The 26,285-nt window shown below is 38.8% G+C and overlaps 1 protein-coding gene and 1 long non-coding RNA gene across 3 annotated transcripts in view; one reads left to right on the forward strand and one right to left on the reverse strand.

Annotated features, from left to right (window-relative positions):
* Positions 1–26,285, reverse strand: part of WDPCP (WD repeat containing planar cell polarity effector) — a 150,327-nt gene that overhangs the window by 51,786 nt on the left and 72,256 nt on the right. For both annotated transcript variants that reach the window (XM_068675584.1, XM_068675582.1), the window contains 3 exons: positions 20,363–20,972; positions 15,341–15,529; positions 12,574–12,697 (listed from right to left, as the gene is read on the reverse strand). In XM_068675584.1, the coding sequence (XP_068531685.1) occupies positions 12,574–12,697; positions 15,341–15,529; positions 20,363–20,972 (923 nt within the window). The remainder of the gene's footprint in view (positions 1–12,573; positions 12,698–15,340; positions 15,530–20,362; positions 20,973–26,285) is intronic.
* On the forward strand, positions 18,606–23,803 carry LOC137853329 (uncharacterized). The gene is made up of 3 exons (XR_011094397.1): positions 18,606–18,846; positions 20,834–20,996; positions 23,006–23,803. It is a non-coding gene; the product is annotated as an uncharacterized lncRNA (long non-coding RNA).

The raw sequence follows: 26,285 nt of genomic DNA on the forward strand, positions 1-26,285 counted from the left end.
CTGCTGAAACTTCTATCCTCTGTAAGGCTTGGTTGAGATTCATAGAATCATAGAATCATAGAATATCCTGAGTTGGAAGGGACCCTTAAGGATCGTCAATGATTTTTAAAGTTACTGGGGAACTAATGGAAGAATCAATGGAGGCATTTGTTATTTATGACCTCTGAGATGCTAGTGGTACGCTTTTGCCAGCCTCATGCTGTTATGTTTCCAGTTTTTTTTGATTATGAGCTTTTTAGGAAAGCCTCAGAGTGGGGTCCACAACCCTGTTGCCTTCTAAGATACTCTAGTACCGACAAAGGAAAAGTGCTGCAGAGCCCACCAAAAGGGCAATGGAGAAACAGCCAGATCCATATGTATGAGAGCCAAAGGCATAATCTTCTAAATTGTATTGTGGACACTGAATCTCTGAAGGTTGCCCAGGTATAATCTATATATCCCTTTAGGCCCAAATTCACCAAACCATTAATGCATGGGTTTACGACCTATAATTTTCTATGGATCCTAAATATAGGCATGTTAAGTGAAGTATTGGATTTGGGGCCTGAGTGACTTGTTTTAAAAAAATCCCTTATGGAGCCCTTTAAAGGTTATACATGAACATGTCTCAAGTGAAAATTCATGAATAACTCTGAGAAAATTTTAAATGGGCACAAATATTTTAAGCTTTTCTGTCACTTAAACCATACTGTCAAATTAGGTATCTATGAACTTAAGGAAGTACACCTATAACTTTATAGATTGTTGGGTGTAAACCCAAATGCCCTTCACATCAAAGGGTACCCTCTGGTATGAAGCAAGGAAACAAACAAACAAACCAAATTAAAAAAAATAGGAGGAAAGAGAAAGTTAATAAGGAGAGCCAGACAGTATGACTCCCTGGCCAGAGAAAACCCTGGAGGGCTGTAACAGGCTGTGAATCTTGAAGACATTCCCAACCTGAAAAAAAAAAATAAAAATAAAAAAATCTTACCATGTGATCCCTATCTTGTAGGATTCAGCCCTAGGAAACCTAAATGTGTTCTTGTGTGAAATGGTTCAGATGACTCTGTTAAGCATAGACACTTCTCGGAACAGACTTCAACGATTAAAGAAAAGCTGTTCAGGCATTTTTGAGTCAGATTCTCAAGTGAGCCACGGTAATTTAGTAAGAAGGCAGCACTGAAAATTTTAAAATACATATTTAGTAAGAAAAAGTCAAGACGTACAAAATATTCTAGAAAATGCAGTCATTTTAGCTACAGAAAGAAAAGCTACAACATTTATTTCTTGCCCCTGGCTCAATTAATGACAAAAGAGCAGTAGTTTAAAACTATAGAAGTGTCCCTTGTCTAAACCAAAGAAATATTAGCTAACAGATTCTGTTTCTGTGAACATTTACGCCATACACTTCTCATTTGATGTTGGTCAGTCACGTGAGCCTGGGTTTTTGCAGATGGGGCTAACCACTTAAGAGGATGACTGTTGGGAGAAACAGCAATGTTTTACTACATGTAGCATAATTCCTTCATGTCTGTCAAGTGCGCTGAGATTTTCAATACTAGTTGCTATAGAAGTCTGAAGAACAGCAATTTATTACTATTATACATTGTTAATATATAAATTGAAACTCTGGTGGTTTCTTTCTTTTTCAAATATATTCAGTCTTTTCTCTTCTTGCAATGTGTACTTCCTTTGAATTTCCCATACTCTGTATTTCTTTTTTCATACTCATTTTCCTTCATGAGAAAATATTTTGTTGCCATAGCAGTATTTCCCTACATAGCAATTTTATCATAGATGTTTTCCTTCGGATTCCTCTAAACTGCAACTAACACCAACCCAGACAGCCCCTGCCCCCAAACCTCTCCGTTCCCCCAACCTCTTACTACTAAGAAACTTCTTAACAGCCTGTATTTATCTTTAAATACAGACACACTCCAACATACTCTTCCAAACTACTCTGGGCTAAAAACAGATGTTAATTAAAAATGCTGATAGGAGTCAACGACACCTGTTGTTTCACATTTATTTTACCCAGCCCTGTCCGTTAAATCTTTATTGCATTAATTCTCTTCTTGCTTTTCTTCTATTCCAGCTTTATCCCTCTCACACTGGTGATCATGTAAACTTAACTGTATGTCTTGAAAGCTGTATTTTATTGAGCAAACATATCAGCATGTCTACACACTAAAGACAGCTCTATAACAGAGGCCCAGTATCATCACTATGGTTAAGGATGAGTTGCTGCCTCTATTATAAATCCTTATTGTATACATGTGATATCTCTGCAATTTCAAACTGGGGCAGATGGAAATTTGGTATTAAATTTAAGATGAACAGACTCTTTTCCTCCTTGACTTTCCATGAAGTATAGGGCCAGTTTTCCCTCATGCCTGACATTGGATAAAATGCATTTTTTTAGTGCTAAGACTTCTCAGAGAATATATATTAGCTCAATATTTTCTAAAAACTGGCTGCCTGAAGATAAACATCTAATCACAAAATCATGGTGCAGGGCCAAATTTTGAATCACTTTTTGAATTATATTTCCATTACAGTACACTTATACTGTTTAGGTTTGTCAATAGCAAGCTTCTTTGTTCATATTAAAATAATGCAGTGGTAATGCCCATACAATCTCCACGCGTAACAATTCCATTACAGCAAATAGTCTCTAGAAGTTTTGTCAGGTGAATTTTGGCACATTTGGGGGGAAACAAATACAAAACTAATGAGTGCTTTATGCTTTTGCTGCAGGTTATCACATGTAAGAACGTCAAATGTATGAATGGCTGTTTGCTCAGACCAAAGGTACATCTAACCCAACATCTTACCAATAGCTAGGCACCTAGGAAGGAATATAACAATAGGGCAAGCATATGGTGATGCTTTCCTAGGTAGTCTCCTAGTCTCCAACAATTTGTGGTTGAGGGATTTGCTGAGCCAGAGGTGGTTTCTATGCTGGTATTCCTCGGTGAATTTCTCTTCCCTCAATCTTCCCTTTGAACTCATATACAATTCTATCATCCACAACATCCTGTGGTAAGAAGCTTCAGATTTTAATTATATGCTATGCAAAGAATCACTTTATTTTGAACCTGCCACGTGCTAGCTTTGCTTGATGACCCCTAGCTTTTCTATTAGAAGAAGCAACAAACACTCATTTACTGTCCTCTTTCTCCCTAACACACATGATTTAATAGATCTCTATCTCAGTTGCCTCTTCTATAGGTTGAGGAGTTCTACTCTACTTAGTCATTCCTTTCACTAAAGCTGTTTCATGCCTTTAATCATCCCAGCTGTCCTTCATAAAGCTTTTTGAGTACTACTATATCCTTTTACAGATCATGGGACTCCGAAACTACACACAAAATTCACAGTTCAGGTGAACTGAACTTTGTTGTTTTGTTTTCTGCTCCTTTTCTAACAATTTCTGGCATTCAATGTATTTTTGTACTTGTGCTGAGCACTGAACTGACTACCAATTATACGACCAAATTCTTCTTCCTGAATAATTATGAGCTCAGACTCCACCATTTTATACATGAAGTTGAGTCATACCCTGCCACCTGCTTCACTTTGGATTTACTTACATTGAACTTTATTATCAGTTTTGACATTATGTCACTGAGTCCTGTGAAGTTCTTTTGCTGTTCTTCACAGAAGGTCTTTATCTTTACTCATCTGAATGATTTAGTGTCATTAGCAAATGCTGGCACCTCACTATTTTCTCTTTTTCCACATTACTTACGAATATACATGTAGATCTACTGTAGTTACAATTTGGTGACCTCCACGCAGCGAGACAACTGATCTTTCACTGTTTCTTACCTTCTAAAAAATTATCTGCAAAAGGGGATCTTCCCTCTTATCCCATGGCAGCTTAGTTTCTTTAAGACATTTTGCTGAGATACCTTCCAAAAACGTCTTCTGTGGTCGAACTTTCCTCAATAGCAGCAGGACATCCTTTACTGACCATCACTACTGGTATCAAAGAATCCAGAGTTTTGTGAGACATGATTTGACAATACTGCTGACTCTTCCTGGGTACATGTTTATATGTTCATCATCTTATTAAAATATTAGTTTCTACTAATTTGACTGGTACAGAGGCTAGACTTACAGGACTATAGTTCTTTAGGTCTCTCCAGAATATATTTTAAAAACAGATAATATTTCCCATATTCTTGTCTTTAGTTGCTAACTTCATTTGAAATAAGAGGTTATACACCACAGTATATAGTTAAGCCATTTTATGCTTGACAGCCCTTAGAAATTCTCAAAGAATTTTATCTAGTGTTGTTCATATATTATTGCTTATCTACCTAGATTGTAACCCATTTTACTGGTATTTCAACACTTAACAGTGCAAACTAAGAACTGCCCCCATCCTCTCCTATCCAGGTCAACTAGACAAAAGGGGATTTCTTAAGAGGTCTTTTATGTCTGTCTGATTTTTGTGTCTTTCTATAAACCTTTCTTCAAATATGTTTGCTAGTCAGAAACCATATTTGAGCACCTAAGATCTTTCTGTTAACTGGACAGAAATAATGGGATATAGGAACTAGCCATTTACAGTGCAAATCATCCAATTTATCTTCAAACAGCTCATTTTTACATGGCTCATTTAAGCTAATCAGATATGTTCCCTTTATAGTTAATTGATAGGGATAGGCACTGACTTTTGATTGTTCACACTTATCCTAGACATCTCCCTTCGATGGGATTACTCATCCTTTGGGCGCCCACGTCCTTCTCCTAACTGTGGAGGCAGCCCAGATGAATGTGTAGGACATCTAAACTCTACATTATTAAATCAGGAGAGGTGGGGTGCAACCCCAAGACATTATATCCAGTTATTGGACAATTGACTACTGCTGACTTGTTCTAAATCTTACTTATCACATACTTCCCTTAACAGGCTTTTCAGCTGTGAAGAACCACAAAAGGGAGCTCTGCATTTGAAGACAGGAAACCTAGGACTGCCTGACCAGTTACCTCTTGCTGGAGGACACTGGATGGAAGAGGGAGAAAATTCAGAAAATGTAAGCTCTTTTAAGGAAGAAAACAGACTGTTTTTGTACATAACAAACAGATTACAGGTTGCCAAGTCCCGTTCTGTTCTGATCTGATGAATGGCGCTCAGGACAGAACTGTCAGATGGCCCACATACAGGAAAGTGAGGTGTGATGATAGGGCTCAGGAAGATGCTGAAAATGAATAGAGGAAAAGTTTCTTGGTAAAGAGATGTATTGGGTTTATATGGCAAGGTTTTGGTAGCAGGGGGCTGCAGAGATGGCCTCTGTGAGAAGAGCCTGGAAGCTGCCCCGTGTTAGATAGAAGCCAGTTACAGCCAGCTCCAAAAGGGACCCACTGCTGGCCAAGGCTGAACCAATGAGCAACACTGGTTGTGCCCCTGGGGGAGCAAATTTAAGAAAGGGAAAAAATCCTGTGCAACAGCAGCTGGGAGAAAAGGGTGAGAAAATGTGAGAGAAAGAATCCCAAAGACACCAAGGTCAGTGAGGAAGGAGGTGGAGGTGCTCCAGGCTCTGGAGCAGAAGTCCCCCTGCTGCCCATGAAGAGGACCCTGGTGGAGCAGGTTGTCCCCCTGAAGCCTGTGGAGATCCCATGTGGAGGGCATATGGCCTGAAGGAGGCTGTGGAGAGCCCTCACAGGTGCAGACTCTGGGCCAGAGCTGTAGCTCATGGACAGGAGAAGCAGCCCATGGGGCATGCTGGTTGTGAAAAAGTTTGTCTTCCCAAGCAGCCGTATTGAGGCCCTGAGGTGGCCACTCCAGGAGACACCATTAGTGACTAGGTGAAGTTGATAAGTAGGGAGTACCTGATGACACGCAAAGGAAAGCTGACTGACCTACCACAGCAGCTTAAATATGAAGATGTGTTAAGAACTTTCTCCTGGTTTCGTCCATGAATATGGTATATTTTTGTTGGTATATTTTTGTGCTGTTTCTGCACTTGATGTATGCCCAAAGCCCTCTGGACTTGCACAGCTGGTACAGAAGGAAACATGACTTTCTGAGGGCGGATTATCAGTTATATAATACACACCACAGAATGACAGTCTCTATTTGGGCTCAGCTTCTAAAAGTATGAATATCAAAGATTAACCAGCATAGTGGGGATAGCCTTGGCACAAAGAACATTAGTCTGGCATGGCTATTCCATTTTCCTCTTTAAAAGTGTGGTCCCACGGGTGGAGATGTAGCAGAGAACTGGAGGAGGTATGGGACTCAGGACCACCAAGCAGCCAGCTATCGGTGGCTGTAGGAAGCTGTACCACAGCAGAGCAGCTCTGGGACTGCCCTAAGTGTGTGGGAGGGGACATCTTTCCCATGCTTCAAGCAATGTCTCCCATCAGGTTCAGCAGAAAATCTTGCCGAAATCTCTGTCAGAGATTTCTTGTGCTTTATCTTCACGGGATTTTATTCTCAAGCAATTATGTCGTGTTATTTCCTCTTTTCTTTTCCTAATATTTTGCTCAGTATTTCATACATTGTGTTTGTCACTAGAGAATTAAATCCTGGAGCTACTCCTGTGGTGTCAGAGCATCTGCCTGAAATCGGAACCTGTTGTGGAGCTGGTTTAAGAAAAAACTCATTAGCAATATAGGACTGAAGCAAAGACATTCTAAACTTTTCCCGAGATTTAAATATCTCTTTAAATGAAAAAATAATCTAGTTCCATTGAATAGGCGCCTTTATTTCTTGTTTCTAAAACAGGTCAAGAAGCATGACCAGGGGATCTTTTCATGTGCAGTTCCATCACAGCAATTGAAATTCTCATTTATCAGTGCCATGGCTATATGAAAACCTTTGGTTTTGATCGTTCTTACAAGATGACAAAAAATGACTCTTCAAAGTCCTCTCCAGAAGGTGCTACTTTAGTCAGAATGCGGCTACTGAACTTACTCCCGTAGAGATGAATTCTGTTCATGTGGCCACCATAGAGAACCTGACTGACATCAGCGGTCATTTTATCTGAAGGCATAATTTAATGCCTAATAGGTTACCTTATGAATATAAAAGACATTCTCAGTCCTGAACCATGTCATCATTAATGTTTATACGTATTTTGTGACACACTATGTACCAATATAATTATAGATTCTACTTTTAGGGTGCTCTTTAAAAGGATCATAAAAGCTCTTTGCTCACTTTGTCCCTTAGTTCCATACAGTTGGGAGCAAATCGGATTGGGAACTATTATGGTGTTGAGGCATTTTCTCACCTTTGATTTAGGGTCTTGTTTAGGATGGAACAGTCACAGTGCACGTCTACTTTGCAGACCGCACTGTAGCGATACAAGAACCTGCTTACCAAGGGTTAGTTAGAACTGCATAAGTGATGTCGCTGCAGGGTGAAAGAGCTTTATTTTAGTTTTTCAAAGGTTGTCTTGGAGGTAAGCGGTAACTGTGTCAAGGAATCATGTCAGGCTGCATAGCAGTACACTTCACAACTCTCAAATAGTGGAGTGATTGATAAGAAACCGTACTGGCTGGAAACAGATCTCCCCTGATGCTAAGGATCACGTACTTTCTCATCTCCTTTACCAGTTTTTATTTAAACAAGACCTCAGTCAAGCTCTGTGTATAGATTTGTACTCACAAATGTTCTGCCTAAATTCTTCTTTGTGTTTAACCAACAGCATTTTACCCTGGACACTGGAAGAGTACATGACGCTTCTGGGGTGAAGCATAAAAACAGGAACAGCAAAAATACCTAGTTTTCATTTTTGGACTTGTACAAAGCAGAATACTTCTGTCAATCCATGCAAAACTCTCAGAGTGGATGTGATCAGAGCTGTGCTTTTCTCTTGAAAGAGGCAAATGAACTGTCCTGGTATTTAGAACAGAGCTTTGCTTCGGAGGGAAACATATTTGTACTTGGAGCTGGTAGAAGGGGGATGGATAATGGAATTACCAGATGGGAAGGTCGACATGGTTTTGAATCTTAGTGTTTTTCCAGAGGAAAAAACAAACAAACAAAAAAACAACAAACCCAAACAAAAAAAGATCCTTAAATTGTGCATTCAGAAGCACAAGAAGAGAACTATGAAGGAGGAAAGGGCACAGCAGAAGCACGGAGCTGGGCCTGCATTCTAATTCCACAGCTCCTCAGATGCATTTCAGACTTCACTTTCCAACCCTGCCTTTGCTTCCAGCTCATGCCATATTTCTTCCTCACTGTCTTTCTGAGAAGGAGAGAAAAGTTTCAATGAAACAGAGCAGGCGCGTGTTTGTGCCTGAGTGTATCAAACAAACAAGATAATTTCATGCATTAGAAAATATGACAAGTCCAATTTATGAATGCTTGATCAGAGGGAAGCAAAGCCATGAGTCAGCGATGCCGTAGTTAACGAGTGAAAAACTATTCCATCCCATTCCATGTTCTGTGCACGGCTAGATGAGGCTGTTATCCAGAGGCAGGAGGTTGTGCAGCCACTCCCCCATTACACAAATACACTTCGTAGGCAGCGCTTAACAAAAGGGTGGGGGCAAGGAGGTTACAGCTCCCCAAGGCTGCCTAATAAATCCGCCTCTGCTCAACATTTTACATAATGATATAATGCATTATATTATTATAAGTAGTGACATCATAATAAAATACAGGAGTGCTGCTCAAGTGGCAAGGAACACCTAAGATATATTTTTATACTTGTAATTCAGCTCCTGTATTTTTTAATTATAGATAAGAATTTAAAGTGAAAATAATTATTCATTCCATAAATACTGTTGTAATAGATCCCTGGCATATAATTAAGAGGTCTTTAATTTTAATTTTGTATACCGAACGCCTGTTTTTGGAGGTATTCCATATTTTTTATTCAGGGCCTATACCTGCAAAACTCTGTACCTCTGTTTTAGTGGAAACTTGAAGATGCCGCACGGATCGCAAATGGTAAAACTTAGTGTTTGTAATGAAACATACAAATAACGTGGCTCTGTTAAATGCGGTACAAGACGGCTTCCTTCCTTCTAAATGCAATACATTTCAGTTGTGCCCTCAGTGTTTCTTGGCCCATTCAGGTTGCCGCACCATTTTCTAACCCATAGTTGCAATACAGCTCTGTTGTTACAGAGCACCTTCTTTCTAAAGTGCCCGATACCTAAATGAGGGAACCTACCATCACAACACTACTTTTTTTTTCTGGAAACTGATCTTTTTGATGGCAGAAAAATACTTAGCCTATAATCTCACCGATAATGTGAAAATGGATGTCTCCAGTTATGTGCAACTGGATATAAAACCTTTCCGCCTGCAGTAAAGATTAAAATCATTGGCACATGATTATTACGAGGTGAGGATAGCCTTTCTGAAAAGGTGACTGCATTTCTCAATTCTAGTAAACACAGACACTCACATCTTAAAAAGTACAACAATAACTGGCACCTTTTTGGCAGACTCAGCAGGCAGGTCAAAGATTGTCTCAGCATGTAGAATGAATTAATATTTCTCTCCCAAGAGTGGGTCCTTCTAGAAAAGGCTTAAGGCAGATTGGTGGGGCATTCAAAGGAAAGCTGGGGGGGCAGGGGGGTGGGGGTGAAGAATTTTGTTTATATGAACATTTTTCAGATGTAGATCTAGAAACATTTAAGCTTTTTAATGTTTTAATCTTGCATGAAAGACTCCGCCCTTCTCTGTCCACCCCTTATGCTCCTGGTCTCCTCTATCCACCACATACATCCTACACTGTTGTCTGTTTTTCGCTCTGTACTCCCACTCTACCCTTTTGCATTACTCTGTATGTCCCTATCCCTCTCTTTAGTCCTTTGCCCTCGCTTCCTTGTTTTTCGCTTATGCTTCTAAGCCACATTCCTCACTCTTCCTACCCCACGTTTGAATTTCTGGCTCCCAGTATCTTTCAAATCTACATTTGCCTCCTGTGCATATGCTTTTTGCTTTCTCTGAAGCCCAAAGGAATTGCAGAAGTCCCTACTATATTCCAGGGAATAGTTTTTGAATACCAGCCGTACTTACAGTGCATGCAACTTAAGAAGTTCTGTGTTTCCTCTGCTTCTTGTTGCAATAGGGAACAAAGTGATTATTTTGCTTTTGTCTCCTCTTGCTCACAAGAGAGTAACAAATGTATCCTAGTGCTGTGTCAAGTTGGCATTGACAGTTTACGGTGCATTTGCATTTAAGTCTTCTTGCTATTATTTTCTTTGGTTCTGTTTACACATCTGTGGAAGCACAAATCCACTGGGAAGAGTGGATCAACTATTTGTAACTAGCCTGCGAGTATTTAGTGCTAAATGAATAAGGGTAAAAAAAAATAATAAAAAATAAAGAAAATAAAAATAAAAATAAAAAAGAATGAATAAAATAACAAGGGTTGAGACAGACAGCATAAAACCGACTTTAAATGCAGCCTTCCTGACATCCAGATAAAGTTGTCATCTCTGACAAACAGGTAGTGGGAAGATGATTCCATTTCCAGTACCTGATGGGTATAATACATTGATCCAACAAGGCAAGAGCAGACTTTCCTTCCTGTTTTGAACCCACATTCATAAATGCAGGTTGGCAGAAGTGGCTGGCCTTGCTGGCTCCTTGCAGAGGGACGTAACAGCAGAGGCTGCAACTTCTGCGTGCCTGGACGAATTAGTGAGCTTTGTGCCTCGCTGTGATTCTCCCAGACATTGCAGCATGCCTAGGTGGCTTTCTCTCACCCAGAACCATCCGTCTGGTTTACCATTCCTCCAGCAAATCTGTAGCACTTGCTTTTTAGCCTACATTCAAATCATTCTAGTCACTTAAGAAAACATCTAAAAGGAAATAAACAGCAATTAAGGCACAGCCACTTTAATACAATAAAGATCAGCTCTGGACATCATTTCCTTGCTTTCTATCAGATAAATCTCCCATTTTTGAACATTTCATTTTGCACTTAGATTATGTCTTCTCAGATAAGCTTTAAGCATTACCATCTGTTCTGCAGCAATCACATGATCCTATCACTTTGATTCAGTTGAATACAAATCCCTTTGACAATAGGGAAACAGCAAAACAACATCCATTTCTTTCAAGAAACTGCCACAACAGTAGATCATTCGAGGGCTGCTTTATAGCGGAGGTAAAACACACGGGGAGACCCTCCTGCACCCCTCCCATCTGTGCCCCATGCTGTCCAGGCAGCGTTCTGACACCGAAGCTTCATGTTTGCTAGGGGGATTGAGTCAGTGTTTCAGCTGTGTTCAGCAGCCCCAAGGGCTGAAAGCTCAGCCAGGGCCCCATGCCTCTGCATGCCTGCTAGCATTTGGAAGCAAATCCTGAGTCAGAGGGAATACACCTTTCTCTAGCAGATGTAAGAGCGCTGGAGCTATTACACCTCTCAGCAATCTCTGAGGCATTCTTTCCGCATCTGTCCTCTGCAGGCAACTGGCCCACAGCCACTACAGTTGGCCACTGCAGCAACAGATCTTCCCTGCTGGTTTCTAGGAGAAAGGCAAAAGCAGAGCTTGTACCCTGTACTCTGGCCAAATCTATCAAGAAAACTCCAGTAAAAGCTGGTACATATTATGCAGATATTTGGCGCATTCTTCTGCTTAGAATAATTACCCCATTGGTACGGACCCGTTCAGCAGACAGGCGATCCTGTTCAGACTCAAAATTTAGAAGATGGTATAAATTAGTTCTCTTTTAGATTTGTAAGAAGCTCACACTGTACCACCAAAGAAGCACACACTGAACCATCAAAGAAGCTTGCAGTTCCTCACTTGGCATATGTGGACAACATATACAAGCTGGATGGAACCCAGAAAAAGGGCATGTTGCAAGTCTCCTCAGCATGTGCTCGACAAGTCATTACAAACATTTGGGTTATCATTCAGAAGATTTCTCCTTCTTTTCACTGACTGGATAATTATCAGAGGGAATGCTTCAGTTGTATTTGTGCTTGATCACATGAGCAGGTTGAACAGCCTATATCGATACTTCCAACAGACTGAAATTTAGGCTATTGATGTATTACACAAATATAGCCATATATCAATGCAATATAAATCCTAGCTGAATTTGGTATTATGATTGTTTTAACATCATATAACTTACAGATGAAAGCAACGTTTCATTTTCTTGTATTTTAATGGTGAAGACTTCTAGACCTTAACGTATACTGAAAGTGGCTGGAAAATGTCACTCTGAGGGTGACAATAACCAAATGCTCAGATTTCAAGGGTGCAAAACCAAAAACATCTTGGATGATACTGTTCATTTGCAATTTAGCATCTATTTAAACTCAAGATTTTCTCCAAGTTTGTAAGCTGTTTCAATAGTTAATCTGCAAGCAGTTGGTGGATATAAATCTCTCAGATGCACACTATCTTTTTTCTATCAAGCTAAAAGGGAAAGAGTGAATCATTTTATGTGTATTGATGATAGAAGAGCTCTGAATAACATTTTATCTGCAATACCATAGTTGAAAGGAACGAAGTGCAAGTTAAACAAACAGTAACAATGAATGCATTTTTTTCAGGGGTGGTCCTCTTGGAAAATGTTAACCACATTAAAGTAGGTAGTTATTGAAATATGCAATTAATTTTGAGTCGATAGAAGTTGAAACTGTCATTCACCTGAGCAGGTGGTGGAAGAACCTTCTCGCGTATCTGCTGATGGGGTCCCTGTACTCCAGCACGGTTGTATCCAAGAGGGGTCTTGTTGGAGCATAAAAGGTTCCAAGGCTTGCCTCAAGCTGTGCTGTAGAGTTCAAACACAGCAGCAATGAAACAAGTGAAACTGTTTCAATTACAACAGGTTGCTCATGTTTGCAGTCAGTCAAATTCCTCAAACACTGATGCAATGCAATGTTGTTGTAGGACAGATGAAATTAAAATATGACAGCTTGTACAAACACAAATGTGCATATAAACTTTCACTTTGAGGCAGAGCTGACAATGACTTTGAGCAACAAAAGCTGTCAAAAAGATGAAAAAGTTTATAACACATCTAGTTCTCACCAGAAGCATACAATTAAAAGTGACTCATAAGAAAAATACAGTTTGAACAAGTTTGTCCAGTAGAGATCAACTCTGTTAGCTCAAATTTTCTTAGTCCTCTTAGGCAGACAACAATGAACTTCAGTTTTTCAGGGATTATTCTTATGTATTAGGTCAGCAGGTGACAGAACCTTTCTTGTGATGGCCTTGAGGTCTAAGGAACCTCCTTCAGCCAATAGTTCTTTACAAACTTTAAATAAAAGGGTCTAGAAACCCTAAGGGCTTGGCTCTCCTACAGCGTGTAGTGGTTGGAAACAGGATAACCTCCCTTGTAATCAATAAAATAAAGCCCTTTTGTTACAGAAGTTGTGTTTGCTTTAAATACTTTCTGACTGGTGTACTCCACAGCCATAGCTCTGAGCCATTTTGCTACATGTTTTTAATACAAAATTACAAGCAATGCAGGAAAATACACACTATGCATTCGTGTCCCACATGCTTAGCTGGGAAGAAATTTAATGATCAATAATATTTATGCTGTATGACTTCTGCTTGACAGTCAACACATGCAAAAGTCACACAGTCCAAACAAAACAACTGACAGAAGTCTTGCTCACTCTGAAGGCACAGGGAGAATTTGCTGCACCAGCACAGGTTCTCCTTTCAAGGTGGGTGTGCAAATCGCTGCTGCTCATCAGAATTTTGTGGGGGCTTGAAAACCAAAATACAGCCAACCTATTGTCTCATTAGGCAGACAAAATCTCATTGATTTTCGGTTATTAGCGTTTGTTTGAACTAGCCATTTCTGCATTTAGCGATAAAGGTTCTTTATTTCCGAGCATAGTTACATTTTATTTTATTAGGCTTGATTGCACTAAATGTGCTAATAGTAGTGTGTTATGAACGCAGGCAAACTGTTAGTAAATTAGGTTTTGTGTTATCTTAAATCTAGACAGTAAGATAAGCTGAACTTTAAAGGTATTTTCTTTCAAAGCATCAGTCAATTTAGATTAAATTGAATACAGCGGAACCTCGCGAAAACAAGCCGTACGCTCTTGCCATTGCTGTTTTCTTGACAGCATGTTTTGTACTTCACAAATATTCCAACCTACATGGAATACGAGCAACTACTAGCACAGTTATACATTCATTAGATAGCCCAGCTTGATGTTGAAGGCAGAATAAAGATCTCAAAGATAACTGCCACATCGCTATAAATAAAAGGCCTCACTGGGTTTTTTGCTAATAATAAAAAAAAAAAAAAAAAAAAGAAAACAAATTACTATGCCAAATTTGTTAGCTTCATGTAGAATAACTCCCGGACAGAATAAAATTCCGTCTGCTGTAAACAGTGTTAGGAAGCCGCATGGGGGCAAACACACAGACATCTATTTATAATGTGTATATTTTTACAAGAGTGTTAAAATCAGCTTTTTTTTTAGATTTTTTTTTTCCATAGGTCCTTTTAAAAGCATGTTTTATTTAGAATTGATATGCTATATTTGCAACGCAGAGATTTTTTAATCAGATCCCCCAAAATGCGATAGCTGATGGTTTGGCAGCAGTGTAGGACACCTTGGAGTTTTTCTATCATCAAACGCACCAGAACCCTAAGTATTCTTTCTTGCCACAAAAGATGCCTGGTCCCCAGCTGTCTGCCTGCTAGACTGGAGGATAACACCTTCGCTAAATCAAGGCACTTCAAATCTTGAAGTCTATTGAGTTTCAAGATACACAGCAAATCAAGAGGAAGGCATGACACCAGGCTTCAGCAGAGACGAGGCTGAGCCTAAAATTCATCATTTCTTGTGAGGGACCCCAGCTACTACTGCAGGGGGCCAGAAGATTACAGTGAGGACAAAAGCTGTAATCCTAAAGGAGGCAGCAGAGGATAGTGTATTCAAAGCTTTTGGATCTTGTAGTGAAAGAATGACCCTTCATAAGCACCTTACAAACCATACTAAAATCTCTTGTCCCTGTTACAGGCAAATGTCCCTCCTTAAGCCAGTGCTGTCTCAGTATGATTATAAAACAAACATTTGAGGCCTGTATTAACTAACACTAGCCTGAATTAAGCTAAATTTATAATGTAATAAAGTTATAACATATATAACACAGTGTTATGCATATTAACTCATGCCTATCCTATATATGTTAAAATATGCATTATTTTACTTTCACTATTGACAGAAATGTGAACTAAGATGGAATCAACACATTGATCTAGACTTTATTGAAATTATTCCTCTACGTATGACATTTAATTATGGAGTACCATGATCAAACGATTGTCTGGATTATCTCTATTGTCTTTGTTATAAAGTAAATAAATATATCATCATAATCCACACAAGAATTACAAAGACTCCACAAAAATACATTAAAAATATAATCAGTCCCTTACCTTCTCTGTCTGGTGTAAGCTTTTGTTTAAGAAGGTGATTGACAATGGCGCTCAAGCATATGTAACACTGACGACCCATCGTGTTCCAGTTCATGGTGTTCAGGACATTAATTGCCTCGTGTATCTCATCATAACGAATGTACTGGTGGATGATTTCCACAAGGCCCAGCTGTCCTCTCGTGATCACACCTTTTATAGGAAATATTAAAACCAAAGACTGTGTTATGAAGAGTGTAAAACAATCGCTGACTACTTTTCAGCACAGCTAAAAATAATTGGTGTTGGTTAAAATCAGAAAGCTTACGTTAAGGATTTTCACTATTAAATTTTTATGTGATATAGCTCCTTATTATCTTGGTTTATTTAGATTTAGGGTGCTTTGGACAGTGGAGAAAAGCTATCAGTGAACTTCGCACATGGAGGATAGGGTGAATGTGGCCAATAGCCGCTAGTGAAAAGATCACATAATGAAGTTTGTTCTAAACATGGTAGAAAAAGCTTATTCTCAGTCTGTTATTATTGCGTGGGAGGTAATAAATTCCTGTTCCTAGCATCACTTTCTTGTAGAGAAATACTGCTGGACAACAGTAGAAAAAAAAATAGCACCAGTCTCACACAAACTTACCAATGTATACAAGTTTACAGCAGTTCAGACCTCAATGACATCTTCTACTCCCTTTATTGCAATTGCTCTAGAACTAACTTCTAACCAGGGAACCAGGTATTTCTTCTGATATGCTGATATCATGAAAAATATCAACAACTAGCAACCTTTTGAACTTGTACACATGAAACCATGGTCTTGCTGCCATAAGGGAAAAAAAAAAGAATGACAGATTGCCCACTCCATGAGGGCTTTCAGTCTCCGGCCAGTATTAATTAAAACAGATTCACAAATTTTTTGACTTGCTGGTCTCAGCTTCTAAACAGAAAAGGTGACTGAAAAATTGCAGAGAGTAAGGTTTTTATCATCTCTGACTAGGTAGATGATCATGTGCTGTAGGCCTTATACGCCACTGTAGTACTTTTTTTGTGCTTTGTATCACTGTGCTAGCACATTATTTATTGCTACTGCTCCAGATATCAGAAAGAGACCAGAACAAACCTACTGTTTCCCTCTCACTAATTAAAAACATTTAAAAAAGAAAAAAAAAAACTCAATCTACATTCCGATGGTGTTTGTCAAAATTAATTTCAAGGAAAAAATTATGAGGAGAAAGGGAGCAAGCTGATTTTCAAAATGAATTTTGGAGCTGTAGGATGGCTAGTAAAAAAAATCAGGTAACAGAAAAAGCAGACATGATATATAGAAAAGAGATGTCAGAGAATTTTTGTAAACGTTGTTGTGAATATCATTTGTGACAGAAAATAAAAATAGAGGGGAAAAAAGTGCAGGGAAAACATCTGACTATAGCTCGAGGTGAGGTAACCTGCTGAGAACTCGCAAGTACAGATCTGATGCTCTGGGGGGAAAAAAACCCTTGTATACACACACACACATATATACACATTTGTAATAGAGAAATATTTAATTTTGTAGCATTATTAAAGTAAAAGATATGTTTGTCTATTGTATTTCACTTAATATTTGCATATATTAAAGTCTATGGACTTTATACAGTGCAATAACAATGTTTAACGAGTGCACATCTGTGATAACATCTATTTGTTATAGTAGAATTTATTTGTCTTAAACGTTTCATGTTTTTAAAGCACTATATAAGTTGGGAAATCTTCACATTAATCACTAAGTGAAGATGAAAATACTTATTTGCATGCTAATTAAATATAGCATTATATTTAAAATATCTTTCTAGGCCAGCAGCGCTGAACCACTGGCACCAGTACCAACTTTGGCGTTATCCAAGGGCTGGGTTGACATCAATGACAAGAAGCTGCAGTGCTTTTAAAAATGAGTTTGGCATTAAACACCAAAAATATTTGCCATTAATGTTTGAGGGTAAATTTAACACGAATCTTTTCCTGAAATAAATCTAACTAGACAGCACAACACGAGATTCACAAATCTTGTCCAAGATCTTAAAATGGCTGCTGGAAGTTAAAAATTCATTTGCCTATTCTCATTGACATAGTTAACAGATTTTCATGGGAAATGGTTCAAATAATGTTGATGTAATTTATAACTGATAAAAACAAAGGACTATCACTCCATGAATCCAAGAGAACAGACATTACCTAGAGTGCCAGACATACGTAGTGATTTAGTAAAAATATGCAGTTCAGAATCAATTACATGGCTTTTTTTCAATTGTATTTTATGGGAGATCTTTCTTTGCTTGAAGAAATTAAAGAAAATGCTATGGATGATGCAGTATCTGTAGGATCCCAAAATCCTTTTTTTTTTTTTTTTTTTTTTTTTTCGGAACAGTAAAACCAGAGGTGTTTCAGGTGCCGGTAAGAACAGTTTATTCTAAAAAAAGTAGCTGATTACTATATACAAAAAAAAAAAAAAAAAAAAAAAAACAAACAAACATTCAAAAACTCTGCAGTATTGCCTTGAAAATTTTCTGTGTATTAGTACGTAATTCTATTAACAGAAAAATATGTTTTAAAAATAACAACAACAAAAAAACATAGTAGCAATTCTACCCTCTTCACAAAATTAGAGGCCAAATGTAAGACATATGTGCTGGTTCAGCAGTACCCCTTAAGGGAAGCCAAATTTTAAGCACGTTCACAGCCTCAAATCCACTTTTGACCTATTCAGTTGACCGAAGTTACTCAGCTGGGCTGCCTTCTGTGTTGAGTGCTCTACTGCAGCATGAGGCGCAAGAGCTACACTGCATAGCCATGAGTTAATTACAGATTTGATTTCAGTCCTGAGTGCCTGGATTTTGCTGCTACGGACCCCTAAATTTCCAGTATAATTTATATTTACATTATTTCTTCAGCAGTGGAGATCTAAAAACTGCTGAGGTTGGGAAGAGGGGCTGACTGTTTAACACAGCATTGCCTTGGTAGTGTGGAAAACTGAGTGGTAAAGCTGAAAATCAGGATGCAATAGAGAACAGCGTGTTTTTGCGCAGTGGGCTACAGAGGAGGAGGGAGGGAGGGAGGGAGGGATAGGGAGGGCTTTGCCTTCTTCCTAGAAGAGATTTTACAGTAATTATACAGAATGAATTTTCAACCATGATAACTTTCAGCTGTAGAGGTCAACATCTTCCCATTTGGATGCTTGACTTCTCTTGGGTGGTGCGCTTCCGGGCAACCTACTTGGGAAAAAGAGGTGACAGCCAACTCACTGCCTAATTGATTTAGGAACGGTGCCCAGGGAGACAGTCCAATTAAGTTTACAAGCTGGCAATTAGCAGGAAAGGCCTCTAAATCCCTGCACTGAGAGCCTGCTTGCCTCCGTAAGAACATAAATGTGCTAAAGATAGCAAGGGGAAAGCTGTGCTTTCTGGAAAGCTGTTGTGAGTAAACCCCACAAGGGAGGACTGAAGAAAAGCAAGGTAGATGTGGGTAAAGTGCCTTCTGCTTGACAGGTAAGAGGTAATTTAGAGTTGTTGTTTTTTTTTTTTTTTAATGGCCAACATGCACAAAACCATCAAATAGATGTTTTAATTAGTGTTCTGGGGTGCTCTGCAACTATTAAGCCTGTCATTGAACACAATGCAGCTGAATTATCTCAAAATAAATGGTAAACAGTTGCTTTAATAGTAATTTTGGATAACAGCAACAATCTGGTTCAGCTCTGTTTAAAACTGTATAACTGTAAATCGGTCCAATGTTTTTGTTGGTGACATCCTATTATAATAATCTATCTTTTTGCACTGACATATGTAGTTAAGGTTTTGTAAAATCAGACTTTAAAATGTTCAGGTCTGCATTACTTTTAGACATTTTGCCCAGACAAAAAGCGCATTCATGACTTAAACAGTAAGAGAAAATAGAGCTTCATACTTCACTGTCACCTAGTTTTTTTTAAAAATGGGCTTCTTCCTAATCTCAATAGCTTTACACAAAATAGTCATAAAAACCTCCTGTAAAGATCTACAAAGGCAATTCTGTTTTCTTGGACAGACAATGGGCAAAATACTGAAATTTTCCAGGATGAGTATATTCGAAATGGCTGACTGCCACGGTGAAGCACTGGGTTGGTAGTCAGAAGATTTAAGCATGATTGTTTTTTTCACTCTCACACTGGGTTTGCACCCCTGTAACTTGCTTGACTTGAATGGAATGAATACGGTTCTCACTGATGATGAACCACAGGGGTTTTATTGTTAGTTCAAGCACTGACTCCTTGTGTAACTTTTAAAAAGCCTTTCAGCTTTCCTTCACCCTTGTTATTCTGTTTGTAAATTAAGAGTTAGTTACGCTTTTACTCTCTTAAAGCCTCCTTACATCTAAAATGAGAAGTGCTACATAAATTCTAAGTTGTGTATTATTATTTTTCGTTTATTCACAACTGGTAAATTAACTGAGAGGCCAAACTTCTCTGAAGGTTATGAAAACTTTCCTTCTTGGGTGAAATCTTAAAGGGAAAAAATGGTGTAATTTCATGTACTGAAGTCAGAAATAACAGAGTACTGGGACAAATACACATTGTAATGGAAAAGACAGTTGCATCATACAAAACAATAATTCATTTAGGAAAGAGATAGCATTACTATCCTATTATGACATATAGCTTATTTTGGGATGTCAAAGGGAATACTAGAGAAAAAATACAATTCTTATAATTGCATACTACAGATGAAAATAGTTTTCACTATGAGAAATTGTCATGCATTATTAGACTAGCAGGGAACGTAACAGGACCCTAACACAAGAAATCAGCATCCTAACTCTGCCAGACCCCACAAGAACTGATACTAAGTAATTGTGAAACGTATTGGACTCCTTGTTTCACATCTTCAGACATCATTGGAATTGTGTGCTTTCAATGCTTTGGTAAAATATATCTAAAATTAGGATGTTTACAAGCTACCAAAAACTTGTAAGGTACAAATGTTTCCTCAAGAGCCTAAGTTTCAATAAATGTGCTCAGTAACTTACCTAGTTTAAAGCGAAGTACTCCTAAGGGTCCTTTGTCAAATCTAACCAACAAAAGATCATGGATATCTGTGCCATCAGTGCAGGGAGATGCACCTTGAGCAGCAGCCCAGTGGATGTGGACGAGGCTGCTAGACGTGTCAAAGTGTTTGCTGAATTGCAAAGTGGCCTCAGGTGAAAACTCTTCTGCCAGCAGCTGAATTTTAACCGGGGACAGTGCTGTGTCAAAAAGCTGCAGCTCCCCTTGAGAGCTGCCGACCACGAATATGGCTCCAGAAGGGTGGTAAGTCATTAAAGCAGGCAATAGTTTTGCTTGGGCTAACAGGGTCACTTGGTTGTAGGCGTCATACAGAATCACTGACGAATCTTCACAACCCAGGACCAGTTTGTCTTCTGTAACGTTTCTGCAACAGCTGATGGCCTTTGATGGCAGTGGTATTCTGGTGACTGACAAACACTGAATTTTGTTCCTAGCACAATCGTAGACGCAGCTGTCAGCCATGGGCTCTTTGTCCGCAGAGATGGAGTGCTCGACTATGTGAACCCGGTGAGGCTCCTTGGTGCTGAAGCGAGCATTGAGTGGATCCCATTCCGTACGGACGTAACTCTGAACCTGGAAAAAATCCAAACCACTTTGGTAGTAGTTCATAACAGTTTATTCTTGACTTTAATGGTTTAAAAAACAGACTACTGACAACACGTTTTCTCATTGCTCAGTAAGCTAAAACAAGCACACGTTTTATAGAATTGTGAGGCTTTTCAAAGGTTACTTTTTGTTATAGTTTAAGCCAGATCTGTTTGCTCAGGGAATACAATAGTCAGTAGAATAGAGGACTAAAGAGGGGATGGTCCTAGCAGTCCTACTGGAGGAGAAATGAGCAGCTGACATATCAAAGAATAGCTGGTTATTCACAAGGAGAATGGGGGAGAAATCCCCAAATTTCTGGAAAAGTTTGTAGTAGGTTACTGTGAGCATCACACTTAGAGCATTTTTTATCATTTGCTCTGGGCCATGATAACAGAAAATATTATACTGTAGTGGTAGCAACAATGGCATGTTTAAACAACGTGCACTGTACATTGCCAAACGAGTAGGTGGTAGATGCTCTTTGGTGCCATAGAATGAATTTGTGATAGTAGAAAATGGGGACAGTTTAGGCGTATTTGAAGGCTGAACAAAATGGAAGACTACAAAGGCAGAATATGAACCAAAGAAAACAGCGGGCAAAGAAAAAGAATTTGTAGTGTGGAAGCATGCAAAATGCCATAAAATGATGGAGGCAACATTGGAGTCCAATGAAGTTTCATGGTCTATAATATGTGTGTTTGAGAGAGGTATTGTACAGGACTGGAGCTGGGAGTGTTGGAGTACCAGTGGTAAAAAAAAAAGTTACAAAATGGCTTATAAAAAGCTATTTCTCTGAAAGAGAGAGGAAACCAATGTCCCTAGAAGAGTAAGAGTAGTGGAAGTTGGACAGAAACATGCTGGTGTTTGTTCATGCAGAGGGAAACAGTGAAAGGAAAATGTCAAACGGAGCCAAACCCCACCCTCAGGTATACCGATAGCATTATTCACACTATGAATTAAAGCTGCTGACCTGCCACTAAAGGCCCCTACTTTTGAGTCCAGGTGCTATGCAAGTACTATTTACACAGGAAGGGGGAACAAAAAGGGAGATGGAGGAAATCTGGAAATTTCAGGCTGAAAACAGAAATGCACACAAAATACTCAAGCAGTTTAAAGTTGATTTCCACAGATCACTAGACCAACTGAACATACGACTTAGCCTTTCATCTTGCAAAGGAGGAGAATAAGAAATGAAGTTTTTTTGGCATCCCACCCATTACTTCAGAAGCACATAATGAATTTATAAGCAAGTTATTTGGGATGCTGATCAGACTGATTAGGATGTTTCATTCTGACAGTTTACTTATTTTGAGAGTAAAAGGGCTTCTTTTGCAAGAAGCAGCAAGAAAAAAGGATTGTTGCCATTCTGTGGCTGCAAACCAGCTGCTTGTTAATACAAAAGTCTTAGCTAGTGTAAGATGTGTAGTTAGGGACACAGTAAGAACTACTTAATAGGCAAGAAACAAAATATTGGATGCAAAAGCATCTAATACAGAAGTCAATGCACCCATCTTGTGAAAACCAGGGGAGCTGATTTCAAACAAGAGTAGCGATCAATAAAAAATATATCAAAAAGGAAATAAAAGATGAAATCTGTTATATAGGCTGAAAACCCTTTTCTCACCTGCTCCAATCGCTCACCAATGAATTAGCCTCTGCAGCTAGTCATTTAAGCCCACAAAACGTGCAGTGGCTACTGTGCAGCGGTTTGGTGTTAGAACGGCTTGAAATGTGTAGCTTATTAGGGTGTTAAATTGCATAGCAAGGCAACCTGTAAAAGAGGTTATTGTGGACAGAGGATTACTGTGACCACAGAGCTCTGTAACCCCAAATAAAGACAAGGTGAAGTGTTATTTGTTCTGCAGTTTTCCCTAAGACTATGCATAGAGACCCAGATAGCTGCCTTTCAAATATGTGAAATAGAAGTCTTGCCCAAGCAAGTCTTCAAAGCTTCCATAACTTCAGTGAAATGAGCCTTGAGGCCCTCTGGGACTCAGATTTCTGTCTTCCTGTGGCAGGTTTCAATGCACTGCATTATTCACCTACACATTTTGATCCCAAACCAGTGCTCTTCTCTGGACATCTCCTCACCAGTGACAAGAAAATCATGAAGATACACACAGTAATCAAGCATCTGAGAGATGAAAGACTGAAAGCACTGTTAAATTCTGAAGAGAGACCGGCCTTGAAGCTTAAGACAACAGAGAAGAAAACATGGGAATCCTGGATTTTTCAACTCCATAGGAGTGACTACTGGAAAACAGCAATGGAAATAGTAACAGAAAAATAATTGTTGTTATTTGATCATTTGAAAGGCAGCAACCAAATGGAATACAATTAATACTTGTGTTCTGCCATGATAGAGCAATAGAGGGACAAAATGTTCCTCCTTACCTTGAATTTAAAATAAAGTAAAACCTTCTCATTTGTAAGGCCTAATTTAACGAGCCGTGAGATGAGAAGCTTCCTACCTGCGCGTAATTTTGAAAGCAGATCCTTGAAATGAAGTCTTGGGTAGGGCTGGTTGCTGTATGCAGAGAAATTCTATACTAGGGAAATATTCCTGAGAGGAGAGGAAGACTATTTGCTGTATCTCAAAACAGATGTTTTAACATACTGTTTAAACAAATTAGGCTTAAATGAAAGTTTTCTAGAGACTACTGTTCATACTCTGGCTGAAAACAAGAGAAACGCTTTTCCTTAGATTGGAGCCGATAAAGTGCTTCTCACGCATCAGTGGCCTCATTTGCCTCTTGGAGGAAGAGTTGCAAGCCTAGAGACCTCTTTGTTCTGGTTTCCTGTTTTGCTGAATGTAACTGGTATTTGGCACTCTGAGGGGGAAAAATGGATATTCTTTCATCTGAGAGGGAAGATTTGAGTTTCTCTGACAGGAATTACTTTTATTAATAATTCTTCATGCCACTAACTGAGGAACTAAAGCAGAGACATGCCACTACAGAGGCATGTTAATGAGGCTAAGATAACACTTATGAAAAAAGTGTTCCTTACAGTTGGAAGCTGGAGAAGGACTCTTTATCATGGTGTGTAGTGATAGGACAAGGGTGAATGGCTTTAAATTAAAAGAGGGTAGACTTAGTTTAGATATAAGGAAGAAATTCTTTACTATGATGATGATGAGGCCCTGGCACAAGTTGCCCAGAGAAGCTGTGGATGCCCCATTCCTGGAGGTGCTCAAGGCCAGGCTGGACGGGGCTTTGAGTGACCTGGTCTGTTGGGAGGTGTCCCTGCTCATGGCAGGGGGAACTGGGTAATTTTTACCCAGTCCCTTCCAAACCAAACCATTTTACATGTATGATTCTATGAAACACAGACTAACAATCAAAACAACCTTTTTTTTTTTTTTTCCCCCAAGAAGATGGTACACCATTACCTGCCAATTGTTTATCCATCTGTTAAGTAGCCACATGCTAGTAAATGTTACGTACATAATGCTTTAACAGTCCATATGAAGGAATCTACTGGGATTCCTTCCTGACAAGCAGCAGTTCTAAACTCTCTGGAACTCAAGACTGGAACATTAAAATCACAATATATCCTCCAGTTAACAAAACCAACATTTTTGCGAGGAACGGGAAGGTAAAACTGGAGGACTTCCCTCAGCAGTGGGTAGGGCAACTGTCAGAATTGTGGAGCAGGGGACAGGGCAGTGGATCGAAAAAGACAAAGCCATAATACCGCACAGTGACACGTATAATCCTATTCAACGTTAAGTGCTTTCCATAAATCTTGGACCGAGCACTTAGCCTTGGAATTCAAATGAACGTTTCTGGAAGTACTTTGCACGAAGTAAAACCAATTACTTTCTGTAAAATAAATACGTTTTCCTTAAAAGTGCTTTTTAGTTTTGAGACATGTATGTTACAGAAGTATAGTAAATGTATTTAAATACTGTCCACATCATTTATGCACATTTCCCTTATCAGTGCAGCAGTCAAGCATCACTACTGCACATTTATATCATTTTCCCCTTGCAGTAATCAGCAGTACGAAGGATGCTGTACATGCCAACTTCTCAAACCCAATTCAGAAATCATAATAATCCAAGTCAAGGAATCTGTTAATTTTTGTAACTAACAGGCCTGAATTATGCTAGTTAACATACCTTCTTTCTTTTTATGTGTGAAAAAAACAATAGCACTAGCTTGTGTAAGCGGTATCGCTCTCTTTAGTGCAAATCTTTGAATACTTAAAATTGAAGTATTTTGCATAGAGTACTGGGGAAGGATAAAACCCACATATCAAAACAAGTATGAGTTTAAAACAGTAGTTCTTAAGCAGAAAATTGGCTTACCAAGTAGATTAAAAAAAAAAAAGAAAACAAAAGAAACAGAAATAAGCTTGCTGTGACTGGATTGTGTGCCTTTCAGATGAGAAAAATGTTTGATTTATTTTATGGATGCTAAAAAAATGCTTGTTTAATTTCACACAGTGAGGCTGCAAATAATAACAAACACTTTAATTAGAAATGTAAAGTGCGAAGTGTAGTGCACACTATGGTAAAATAATTTTAAAGACAGCACTGTGAAGGAGGAAGAAAAAACACCCTATTTTTAAACTCTTCTAAATAAAAATGCAAGGCTCCTACTCCAGCTTACTTGGCTGCATTGCATTTACAGTCCCACATGCATTCTTATTTAGATCTTCAGCCAATGTTTAGTTTTTATTTTCTTTCAAAAGTTATCATCATAATATTTATCCTGTATTACTCATTAAACCTTTAACCCAATGTGACATCAAGGATTTTACATTCTCTGCTCTATGCGTTTGAGAGGTATTTCAGCTGTTCAGACACCCGGTAGATGTTTTTCTGAGTAGTACAGTAACTGTAGGATAGCTCACTCATAAAAGGTCTGCTGCATGAATTTCACAAGTTTGTGGCATAGTGTGGAGGAAATAACTATTACACCTCGTGGGAGAAAGAAAAATAATGTTCTCTCTCAGGAAAATTATTTTTTCCGCAAGATTGAAGTATAATTTCAGTGATTTGTACTAGCACTAAATGGAGTGAAAATAAACATGGTAAAGACAAATGCAAACTACTACAGTAACTGAGCCTTGGCACCATCACCTCCTATTAATTTATGTTTGCTGTTCAAGTTGATTTTAACATGGCTTTCTCTCGAAGCATTTAATCCAAGGATGATTTCAGATCCGATCGTATTTATTCACAGCAAATTGTTTGAAATGATTTCTGGAAGATTCCTCTTCTGCTTTCAAAATCAAAATGCCAGCATTATCTCTACAGGGAGACAATTTAAATAATGTCCTTGATCATTG

Source organism: Anas acuta, chromosome 3 (genome assembly GCF_963932015.1).
Source record: "Anas acuta chromosome 3, bAnaAcu1.1, whole genome shotgun sequence".
NCBI classification, from domain to species: Eukaryota; Metazoa; Chordata; class Aves; order Anseriformes; family Anatidae; genus Anas; species Anas acuta.